The 12501-nt window shown below is 39.6% G+C and overlaps 1 protein-coding gene across 5 annotated transcripts in view; it reads right to left on the reverse strand.

Annotated features, from left to right (window-relative positions):
• The window catches only part of slc26a4 (solute carrier family 26 member 4), a 60516-nt gene that overhangs the window by 14751 nt on the left and 33264 nt on the right, over positions 1 to 12501 (reverse strand). For all 5 annotated transcript variants that reach the window (XM_048554400.2, XM_048554401.2, XM_048554403.2 and 2 more), the window contains 7 exons: positions 12409 to 12486; positions 5287 to 5382; positions 4682 to 4788; positions 4514 to 4583; positions 4327 to 4419; positions 4144 to 4239; positions 1786 to 2016 (listed from right to left, as the gene is read on the reverse strand). In XM_048554400.2, the coding sequence (XP_048410357.1) occupies positions 1786 to 2016; positions 4144 to 4239; positions 4327 to 4419; positions 4514 to 4583; positions 4682 to 4788; positions 5287 to 5382; positions 12409 to 12486 (771 nt within the window). The remainder of the gene's footprint in view (positions 1 to 1785; positions 2017 to 4143; positions 4240 to 4326; positions 4420 to 4513; positions 4584 to 4681; positions 4789 to 5286; positions 5383 to 12408; positions 12487 to 12501) is intronic.

Below are 12501 nucleotides of genomic sequence, written 5' to 3' on the forward strand. Positions count from 1 at the left end.
TCCCTGAGGTTGTAAACGACCAAAACCTATTAACCTCTGCTTTGAATGTCATGACTGAACTTCCCAGCAGTCTAGATACACCACTCCATGTAGATTCCTCATTTCAATCCTAAATGGTTTGCCTGTGTTCCTGTGATCTAGGCCCCAAAGGGAGGGGGAAACATCATTTAAAGTAGCAGAGCAAATACAGGAAGGATTTTGTCAGTTTTCAGAAGAAACTCAGTCTTGAATAAATTTAACAACCCAGGCTCCATTGATTTTGGGGAAGAAATTTAGTAGATTAATGACATTAAGAGAAAACATTTCTCCTCCCTCTTAAAAAGGCAGATCTCTTATTTTTAAACAGTGTCCATTATCCCAGTCTCGCCATGCTAGGTTGCTGAGGAAAAGTACAGTAATGAACATTTTAAAGCTATACTTAAGACCAAGCTTTTTAGTTTACAATCCATACAGCTGAGAAAGTTAATGAGTGAAGCAATGGAGATGTTTGAATGCAGGAAGCTAAAATTTTAACTGCGAGTGATCCTGGCTCAAAACAAAACCAGAGCAAGATTAAATTTAAATTAACCAACAAGCAAATTCAGCACAACACCAAAGAAACAAAATAAGGAACAGTGGACATTTCAGATCTGAAACAGAGACAAACTGCTGGAGGGAATCAGCAGATCTGATAGCATCTGTGGGAAGAAAGCAGAGTTAATGTTGAGTCCCACCCAAACTGTCTATCTTCTTTTTTCTCTCAAGTGTGTTTTCCATTTCCTATTAAATGCATTTATCTTATTTTCCTCAGCTACTCCATGAGGTAGCAAGTTCTATGTTCTGACTACTCTCTTAGTAAAAAAAGATTGTCCCAAATTCTTTATTAGATTTGTTAGTGATTAGCATTCAGTTATGGCATTTAAACTTCACAAGACATAAAATACACTACCCTGAAAAATATATACAGCATCAATTGGAGTGCAGTATTCTAGGAAATAGGGTTAATAAGGAATATTCAGATTTTGTTTTAATAGAGATACCATAGTGAACAATATAGCAGAGCAGACTCAATAAGCTGGATAGCTTATTCACGTGCTTATCTTCCTATTAGAGGATTCAAAAGTACATTCAAAAATCCAAAAAGAACATTCAAAGACAGTGATTATCATTATTACAAATATACTCGTGCCAGGTTCTGAAGTAGAAGGTACAAGATAAATCTGTGTTAAGCTATGCTCAAAAGGGATGCAAGTCATTGAATTGGAGTTTAGTCTGCAGCCCCAATTCTAACAGACAATTCTTTCTAAATGACTCAACAATGTGAACAATGGATCATTGTATAAACATACAAATGGTTTCACCCTTCCAGGTAAGCATGACTGCATCATATGTACTGAAAATTTAAGAACTTTTTAGGAGTTTAGGGAAATTGCACTGGAAGTAAGAAATCAAGACGTTATCCCTCAAATACTTTTAATTAAAACTTCCCATATTTGAAGGAGAGAAAGTGGTCACGTGGCAATCAATAAATCTAACCGAAAATGCAGCGATAACTCACTGAACTGTTTCTAAAACCACATTACAATACTAGTTTTACAAAGGCAAACACTCAAAATCTGAATTAAAAACAAAATATGCAGGAAATATATATCTGTATCTGAGGGAGAAGAGGTTAAGTATTTTGGGAAGTACTCTTTACTGGATGTTAGAAGAAACCAAAAATTTTCATATTGCAATACAGATTGATGGGTGCGGCATTTCAAGTATTTTCAATTTTCACTCCGATATCAACAAATATTTACTCACCATTTTCAGGATTCTCACTCCTACAAGATCCATAAATGACACTGCACTAAAATCAAAAATAAGGCTATGAATGGTAACTTTTGGAACCAGGACTTTGATAGGGAGATCTGAATTCCAGTCAACTTTAATTTCCACTTCTTTTGAAGGAACATCCTGTTCTAATTCTTCTTGATATTCCTCATCATCTTCAAATGCCTCATTAGAAACACTTCCATCAGTAACAGTGCCATCCTAAAGAAGGACAAGCAAATTTTAAAAATTTTCTGGACAACCTATTACGTAGAACATTGTGAAATTCATCAAGTAAAAAAAGTAAAAAAAAAACTTTAAACTGCTAGATCAGGAGTTTGTTTTTATAAATAGCATATTCAAGTTCGAATTAATAAAAAAGTAAAGCAATCTTGTATATAAAACATATACATACACACAATATGGGCACAGTTTTTATTTAGCAACGTGCATTAGTACACAGGATTTCTAAAAAGGTGCTCAAGATCAAGAACAAAGTAAAAAAAATGTAGGGGATGCCAAAGCATAGAAAGCAGAAGATCTTGTTTGATCTGCAAGGTGAAGATGTTCATCATTTGTGGAGTTAAGTAAGTTTCTGGCGGGTGTAACTGCCACGGCTGATCAGTATCTGAATGATTTTGGTGCAGTTTTCAGCAAATTGTTGGTTTTGAATTTCCTCTGCTGCCATTTTATCTATCTTTTCTGTCATACAGTTGTTTTCAAAGACGGCAACACTGTTTTAAGAGAAGAACAAATGAAAAACTGAAAAATCTCAGGAGGTCAGGCACAATCTGTGAAGAAAATAAAGAGAGCTGACATTTCAAGTCGAAGACATGTCATCAAAATGGAAGGCTATCAACTTGAAATTTGACTCTGTTGCCTAACTTGCTGAGCTTTTCCAGCTAAGTTCATTCTTACTTCAGATTTCCGGCATCTGCAGGACTTCTCATTGCATTTTTCTTGAGGTGGTTGTGCCAGGTGTAGAGTTCCTGGAGTGAGCTTCTCCCAGAACTCAAAAGATGGTATCAAAACTCCTGGGTGAAACTTTTAGATTATCCTTCTCAGTTTAATTTGTTTCAATTAGAGAGGCCCAAACTCACTATAAAATATTCAATTTGGTGAATGAGTAAGGCGCATTCTGGCTGCAGCTGAATTTATTGTGACAATTTCAATATGGTATCGAGTGAGCATCACTGTGCCTTGCCTTCCGATCATCTGAAGGCAGCTTTAGTGGAAGTGGTTAAGCTTCTTAGTAGGACATTGGTACACAGTCCAGGTTTGACATGTATACAGCAGAGTGAGCAGAAGTATTGCCTCTATAGATATTCAGTGTAGGGGTATGTATTTCCACTCCTCTTTGTTTTCACACTGAATTAAAGTCTGTCAATAGGTTCCACTTGCTCTGATGGTTCTTTCACCTGTCACAATGTCAATTTTGGTTGCTCAAGAAGTGATAAATCAGAAGCAGAGTTAGCCATGAGCGCGAGAGAGGTTGTTAAAATAGGGCCATCAAAGGCTATTATGAGCAAACTAGTAGCTACCCATGCTGGGAGACAGGAAACTGAAACACATTAAAAAGCCCAGTGTTTGTAGAGGGGACATGTGGTACATAAAACAGGAGGTAATCACAGAGACAGGTCAGTGTGACACCATGGAGAGATCAGCAAACAAATGAAGAACTATTCAATCAACCAACTGTGGGAAGCCAGCAAAAATCGGCTGTGCAAAATATCATGCAGTGGAGAAGAATTTGCAGCATTTCGACTGTGTTGACACACATAGACAGTTCACTTTGACAGTCAGCAAGGAGAGTGCTACAGGAAATGAGACATTGGTGACATGGATAAATTGAGGTGGAAAAAGGGGACAACTTGGTGAAATAGGCTTGAAGTAGAATAAAATAGTGCCACAAATTGAACGCACACAAAGGCTTCACACTTACATGTTAATGCAGTCAAGCCAGAGATACATTGGTGCTAGTCAGAGCCAGAAGCAATCAGGATGGCTTTGGCACTTATATAATAACGAACATGATAAAACATTTGACCTACTTAAAGTCTACCATATACTGTTAATTAAGGATTCAACAATAGGTGCCAATAATGTATATATGAAATAGTGATTGGAAAGATGAGAAGCCATTGGTGGCAAAGTCGTGCCTACATTATTGCAGTAAAATGTACAGTCAAAATGATAGCAATCTCACTGAAATAGTTTGCAGGAGAGGCAATAATGAAAGATGGAATGTCTAACAAAGTTACTGAAAATAGAAAGGGAGTTAGAAAGCAGTGTTTACATAAAGAAAAACTTTTTTGGTTGCATAATTACAGCACCAAAAGTGTGATTTACCTTTGTGGTTTTTAATTGACCCTTCTTTATAAGCTTCTGAATCTTCTTCAATGCTTTGGTTCGTTTATTAAACACTCGAACTGGATTAAATCCAACCTGAAACAATTGCATTCATTGAATTTTTTTTGAGTTGACCATTTAATCTATTGACTATTGCACATGCATAATTGCAGATTTACTCACAGCAGCATTCACTTTCTCCTTAAAATAATCAACACTTCCAAAATATAAAGGAGATGAAAATTTGAAGATCTTCACTCCTGGTGGTTCAACAAGCTACAGAGTAGGCAGAAAATATACAGTTTTCATTAGTTTGTGTATGCATTCTATTTTAGAACAGCTTCTTGGAAACAAATTTAAATGTTCTTACATTTTTGTACTCCTTTAAGTTCTTGTAAATGTCAGTGCTTGGTACATTTCCGAAAGTAGTAGTAACAGGGCTAGAAAATTAATATTGAATTAAATAAATGAAGATTCCTGACAGAAAAATGATACTACTTAGTTTATCATTCTAATAAAATGCTATACAAATACTTACAACTGGGTTCGAAGTACAACAGTTAGAAGCTCAAAGCACACACCAACTAAAAGCCCCAAATCTAGTCCGAGAAGGATGGATGCAATCCACGTAACAACCCAGATCAGCTACAGAAAGGCAAGATAAAGAGTTAAAGAACATTGTTTTCTTAAAGTACAGGCTTAGTTTTTGGAAGACTCCTTTAGTTGACAATAGTATACCATAAATCTTGCAGCCATTTTATGATTAGAGTGACACATACACTACAGAAATAATGCACGAAATCCATTCGAGAGCACAATACTCCACTGAATAACATTTCTAAATATTACTGCAAATTTATAGTTTTTATTGCTTGGAATCTGCATGTACAAAATACCATGTGCAATCACTATTCACATGATATCCTGAAACTCCATTGCAATAAATGTGACAAATCAAGGTATTTGCAATATTCCTTATTCAAGATATCACAGCAAGGAGAATTTCTACAAAGATCTGCTCCAGTTAAAAGTCGAGGGTAAATACATACCACATACCAGGACAATCTAATTTTTAAAATAAATATGAAGTTTGTTTCTTTTTTTAAACAAAAAAGAAGTAAGTATCATTCATTAAATACTTACACAATCAACTTTGTTTTGTCTCCACAACACTGGAACATCAAAGGTTTGCCAGAACATTCCTTTCAGATTGGCAATGACAATTGCTGCCAAAACAGCCTGAGAAATTAGTTAAGAAAATGCATTTCAGGTATTCTGCTTCAGCATTTCAAAACACTAAGCTATCCAGCTGAATCATGATAACTGCATATTTATTCAGACACATCTTTCCAGTGTGGTGATGTTTTGCAACAAATCAATGGAAATAACTCATCATCAATATGATAATCCAATCCAATCTATTATGTTCATTAATTCTCAGCCATCAGTTACAGATATAATGCCAATTTCAGCGATCCTGCCTAAGCAGGTGGTGGTGAAATCAAGAGACACAGGTGGCCAACTGACTTCAGAACCAGTGAAATTAGTTCAAGAATTCAGTCCAAGGGGTGGCACAACAAAGTGGATTTGAGGCCACAATCAGGAACCGGTCATGAATGGGAAGGCAGGCTTGTTGGGCAATATAATGTCTGCAATATAAAATTTGACTAAATCCTTGGTGTATCTGCTGGTAAAGTAAAAGGACACTGATTTGCAGAAGGCAAGTTTTCTCTAGGGAAACTTCATATAAACAAGGAACAAGACTAAATTACTCCATGCTTTGGACCTGATCCATGATTCAATAAGGTCCTGGCTGATCTGATTTTAAACCTCACCTCTATATTTCCACATACTCCTCAATCTTTCATCCTCCCGGTAAATCGAGAATGAATCAATTGCAGCCTTAAAAAAAACACCTACTGCCTTTTGGGGAAGGGAATTCTAAAAGCTCTCAACCCTCAGATTTTTTTTGCATCTACCTTAAATGAATGAACCCTTATTTACAAAACAATGATCCCTAGTTCTTTTCTCAGCCACAAGAGGGAACATCCATTCTACAGCCCTTCCCCTCAGGATCTGTGTCTTAATGAAGTCATCTCCGATTCAACTAAACTCCAGAGAATACGGCTTATTTGGTCTTGCGTGTTTCATTAGACAATTTGCTCATTCCCGCGAACAGTCTAGTAAATTTGTCTGATCTGCTGCCAGCACATCAACATCACTCTGCAATTACAGTGACCAGCACCGAACACAATGCCCTGTATAATTGAATCATAACCTCTCCACTCAGGCATTCAATTCCCCTCACTATAAACCATAACATTTTATTGGCCCTGCTAATTATTTTCTCACTAAGCTCCTTCCTCTTTTACAGAAACCATTTTCAGAGCAAAAAAAAACGATTGTAAAGTTGGTTCCTCTCATCAGCAGCCATTACATATACTAGATAAATACCAAGTAATTCACCTATGGAGAGTGGCACGAGGAAGTCAGGGGAAATCACCTGATGAAGCATACAGCATAGCGGAAGGGGGAGGAGCAGCAAATGGAACACACAGAGGAGCAATACCCTACTGACTGGAATCCTGTCCCACTCTTCCTCGCGCTCTCACTGCCAAACACATCTACAAGGGTCAGAATTTTGTATCTGGCATTGTTGCATTAGTGGAATAGTGTCTGTTAAATGCCAGAAGTATTTTGTTCAACCCTACTGTTCTTTCAGAATATTCTTGCTGGTGTATCGCAGAATCTACAGGTATATATTTTTTCATTAACGGGATGAGGGGCATTGTCAGCATTTATTGTCCATCCCTAATTGCCCAGAGGGCAGTTGAGTCAACCACATTGCTGTGGGTCTGGAGCCACATGTAGACCACACCAGGTAAGGATGGCAGTTTCCTTCCCTACAAGACATAAGTGAACCAGATGGGTTTTTCCTTGATAATCGACAATGGATTCATGGTCATCATCCGATTTTTAATTCCAGATATTTATTGAATTCTAATTCCATCATCTGGCAGGATTTGAACCCAGGTCCCCAGAACGTGGTCTGGATTAACAGTCCAGCAATAATGCCACTTGACCATTACCTCCCCATACTAGGCCACTGACTCCCCATGTAATTCCATAATGAATGTAGAACATTCTTCCACAGAGCACAGACCGAATTTCACAGCCTCTACAAGATTGTATCAAAGTCAGAGATCTAAAGTTATGACTGCAATTGTTAAAATGTGAGACTCCAATGGACAGAGCTTTCCTTCACATAACTGGAGAGGCTAGATCATCACTTTGTGGGAAATAACACATTAAGCTTCACATCTCTCAACGACAATCATTATTTTATTCCCTGCTCATCCCAGAGGAATTCATGTGAGACAGATGACAGCCAAAGGTACATGGAGTAAGAAGATTGAGCAAGTACAATGCCAAACCCACCCCACCCTTTCATACGGGCACAGGAACTGACAGGCAAAGTGCTGGATGAGAAATATTGGGCCTCAGTAGTCCAAAGTCACCATTTCATTTACTCAGCCCAGTAAGGCAGCAGCAAGAAGAAGCAGACAAGTTAATTGTTAAAAGATGTTCTCATACACAATTACTAATGCAAAATACTAAGAAAACTAAGAAAACAGTAATACCACATTCACAGATCACAAACAGGGAATAAGCAAACATCCTTGTATTTTCTTTCATTCTAACATCATTAAATGTCTAAGAAGGACATATTCAACTGGAGACATGTAGGACAGTTTGCAATACAAGGCATATTGCTCGGCAACCAAAGTGACACTCAAGATCCTAGGAGCTTACAAGCAGGGGATGGCGGAGGGATGTTAGGTTAATTGTCAAGCTTTCTTAATTACAAAATGCATTTACCCATTTCTTTCTTCTGCTGCTCCTCCTCTGCTACTGCCCAAACCTATCCCTCTTGATTATATCTCGCTGATGACACATTTCTACAGAAAGCAGTAATTGTCTAACGCTTTTGGACATTTTGGTTCAGTCACAGTTCATGAATTTCTGACCTCTCCAAACAGTGGAATAGCTGCCTAAGCTTATGGTAAACTCCTTCGGCATCCTGTTCAGTACACAAGCCTTGGGTCTGTTCCACTTTCTCAATGTGGTACTTAACCAGGGCTTGTTGTCTCCTTGTCCCTCCAGAGACCTTCTGTCGAATCTGCCTGTCCCAATGGTGACATGATGGACCACTAGGAAAGTATAGGCACTGTGACCTTTACTAGATATTTACTGGTGTGATTCAGATCTTGTGGTCAAAGGCATGGTGGCTCAATGGTTAGTCCTGCTACCTCACAGCGCTAGGAACCCAGGTTCAAACCCACTCTTGGGCGACTGTGTGGAATTTTCATATTCTCCCCGTCTCCGAATGGGTTTCCTTCCGCAGTCCGAAGATGTGCAGCCTAGGTAGATTGGCCATGCTAAATCGCCCGCAGTGTTCAGGGATGTGTAGATTAGGTGGCTTACAGGGGGTTGGGTCTGGGTAGGATGTCTGGAGGGTCAGTGTGGATTTGTTGGGCCAAAGGGCCCGTTTCCACACTGTAGAGATTCTATGATCTATCATCTGGCAGTAATGAAACTGAGCACTTATCTCTCTGCTTATGGCTGTAGAGTTGCGTGTGTAAGTATGAGCTCATTATGTCAGGGATAATAGAGGAGTAAGCCATTCAAACTTTAACTCTTTTTCTACCATTCAGTAAGAGATTGACTGATCTGCCTCTGAACTACATTTGTCCATCATAGGTGCAAAATCCTAGATTTTTAAAAAAAAATCTAACAACCTCTCAGTCATAGAGCTGTATAGCATGGAAACATACCCTTTGGTCCAACTCATCCATGCCAACCAGATATCCTAAATTAATCTAGTCCCATTTGCCAGCATTTGGCCCAAAGCCCACTAAATCCTTCCTACTTACGTACTCATCCAGATGCCTTTTACATGTCATTGTACCAGCCTCCACCAGTTTCTCTGGCAGCACATTCTGTACATGCACCACCCTGCTCATGAAAAAGTTGCCCCTTAAGTCACTTATAAATATTTCCCCTCTCAACTTAAATCTAAGCCCTCTAGGTTTGGACTCCCCCACCCTGCAAAAAAGACCTTGGCTATTCACCCTACCCATGCCCCTCATGATTTTATAATCCTTTACAAGGTCACTCCTCAGTCTCCAACACTCCAGGAAAAATATCCCTTGACTATTCGGCTTTTCCCTGCAGCTCAAACCCCGGCAAGAACTTTGTAAATCTTTTCTGAACCCTTTCAAGTTTCACAACATCCTTCTTATAGCAGGGAGACCAGAACTGAATGCAGTATTTCAAAAGTGGCTTAACTAATATCCTGTACAGCCGCAACATGACCTCCCAGCTCCTATACTGACCAATAAAAGCAAGCATACCAAATGCCTTCTTCAACATCCCAATTACCTGTGATGCCACTTTCAAGGAACTATGAACCTGCATTCCAAGATCTTTTTGTTCAGCAACACTCCCCGGGACCTTACTATTAAGTGTATAAATCCTGTCCTGATTTACCTTTCCAAACTGCAGCACCTCGCATTTATCTAAATTAAAATCCATCTGCCACTCCTTGCCCCATTGGCCCATCTGATCAAGAGCCCATTATACTCTGAGGTAACATTCTCACCATCCACTACACCTCCAATTTTGATGTTATCTGCAAACTCAATAACCATAGTTATGATGTTTAAATCCAAATCATTTATGTTAAACAAGGAAAAGCAGTGAACCCAGCACGGAGCCTGGTGCACACTGTCACAGGCCTCCAGTCTGAAAAGCAACACTCCAGCTCCACACTCTGTCTTCTTCCTTCAGGCCAGTCTGTATCCAAATGGCTAGGTCTGCACGTATTCCATTTGAGCTAACCTTGTTAATCAGTCAATCATGCAGAACCTTGTCAAATGCCTTACTGAAGTCCACAAACATCATGTCCACTGCTCCACCCTCATCAATCCCATTTGTTACTTCTTCAAAAAACTGAATTAAGTTAATGAGACATGACTTCCCACACACAAAGCAATGTTGACTACCCCTAACCATCCCTTGCCTTTCCAAATCCACGAAAATCCTGTTCCTCAGGATTCCTTCCAACAATTTGCCCATCAACGATGTTATGCTCACTGGTCTATAGTTCCCTGGCTTTTCTTAATTACCTTTTTTAAACAGTGGCATCACATTTGCCAACCTCCAGTCTTTCAGCACCTCGCATGGCTATTGATGATACAAATATCTCTGCAAGGGGCCCAGCTATCACTTCCCTAACTTCCATCAGAGTTCTAGGGTCCACCTGTTCAGGTCCTGGAGATTTATCCAGCTTTATGCTTTTTAATGTGTCCAGCACCTCCCTCCTCTGTAATATGGACATTTTTCATGATGTCACTGTTTATTTCCCAACCTTCTCTATCTTCCATATCCTTCTCCACAGTAAACACTGATGCAAAATACTCATTTAGTGTCTCCCACATCTCCTGGGGTTCCATACGTAGGTGACCTTGCTGATCTTTAAGGGACCTATTCTCACCCTAGTTATATTTTTTATCCTTAGATGTATTTGTAGAATCCCTCTGGGTTATCCTTAGCCCTATTTTCCAAAGCTAACTCATGTGCCCTTTTTCTCCTCCTGATTATCCTCTTAAGTATACTCCGACTGCCTTTATACTTTTCTAGGGATTTACTTGATCCCCGTTGTCTCTACCTGACATAAGATTCCTTCTTTTTCTTGATGAACATCATAATTTCTTTGATCATCCATCACTGCCTACACCTATCAACCTTGCCCTTCACCCTACCAGGAACAAACTGGACTCTCATTTTTCTTTTGAGGCCATTTTCCAGCTGTCCCTTTACCGGTGAACATGCGCACCGCCCCAATGAACTTTTGAACATTCTTGCCTAATACCTTCATAGTTGGCCTTCCTTCAATTTAGAACTTTAACTTTTAGATTCAGTCTATCCTTTTCCATTTCTGGACTTTCAAAACTGACACCTCAATTTGATCATCAGTTAAATCTCTTCAATATGAGAGGAAATACACCTCTAGTCTGTGCAACCTGGTCCTCGTAATCCAATCCTTTTAAAGCCAATATCATTCTTGGGGTATATTTGCTGCACTCGGTTCACGGCTAGCATATCCTTGAAGTACAGCATCCAGAATGCTGTCCAAGCAGCATTCTGAACAAGTAGAACATAACTTCCACCTCTTTGTATTCTCACTCGTTTGAAGTAAAGGTCAAATACCAGGAATTCAGTTTGTGCTATTTATCAGTTAGTGCTGTGGTCCCCAATGCTGCTTTTTGTAGTTTAAAGAGCAAATAATAAGACCTGCTCCCAGGTAAACAAAACTTCTGCCATTTGTGTAACGCAGCAAAGCACTTGGGCAAAATGTTCCAGCAGTGATTGGAAGGGATCTAAATCACACTAACATTGAATGCTGTGGTTATCTTCATAACTGCAGCAGAGCAGTGCTCGTGGTGGACTTTGTATGCAGCTTGGGCAATAAACCAAGAGGAAATCAAATGCTAGTGACCAATGGAAGGCATGGTGGTTCAGTGGTTAGCACCGCTGCCTCACAACACCAGAGTCCCGGGTTCAATTCCACCTTCGGGTGACTGTGGGAAGATTGCACCCGTGCCAGCGTGGGTTTCCCCACGTTGTCCCCATGGGTTTCCACCGGGTGCTCTAATTTCCTCCCACAGTCTAAAGATGTGCAAGTTAGATGGATTGGCCATGCTAAATTGCCCAATGTCCAGGGATATGCAGGCTAGGTGGATTAGCCATAGGAAATACAGGGTTACAAGGATAAGGTAGCAGGGTGTGTCTGCATGGCATGCTTTTCAGAGTCAGTGTGGATTTGTTGGGCTGAATGGCCTGTTTCTACATTGTAGGGATTCTGTCATTCTAAAGTCTGCAATACTGATAGTGAACCGCTACAGGCTGTACTGTAGGAACAACCTGAATGAATCTTCAGAGGGATTTGAGAAAGCAAGAGGGAGGGGGATCAAATTAAGAAGCGGCATTAATTATGCTTCTGGTCTCTGGCTAGAAGGCTTCAGACATCACACTAAACCTTAACATTACCGAATTTATAGCTTCTGAAATTAGGCCATCAGGCCTGCCTATCCAGTTCAGTGAGAAATACGCCCAGAATACAGTGGCGAGCTTTGCTGGCAGATCTATGCTGAATCATCCCCACAGCTCTGTATGTGGCATGCCTTGAAATAATCAAGTTACCTTCTGCAGAGGTTCAAGTAGTTTTCCAACAATTAGGATAGCAATCATCACAATTACAGCAGATAAAAGCCCAGCAATCTGCAAAAACAAAAG

Source organism: Stegostoma tigrinum, chromosome 25, assembly GCF_030684315.1.
Source record: "Stegostoma tigrinum isolate sSteTig4 chromosome 25, sSteTig4.hap1, whole genome shotgun sequence".
In the NCBI taxonomy this organism is placed as follows: domain Eukaryota; kingdom Metazoa; phylum Chordata; class Chondrichthyes; order Orectolobiformes; family Stegostomatidae; genus Stegostoma; species Stegostoma tigrinum.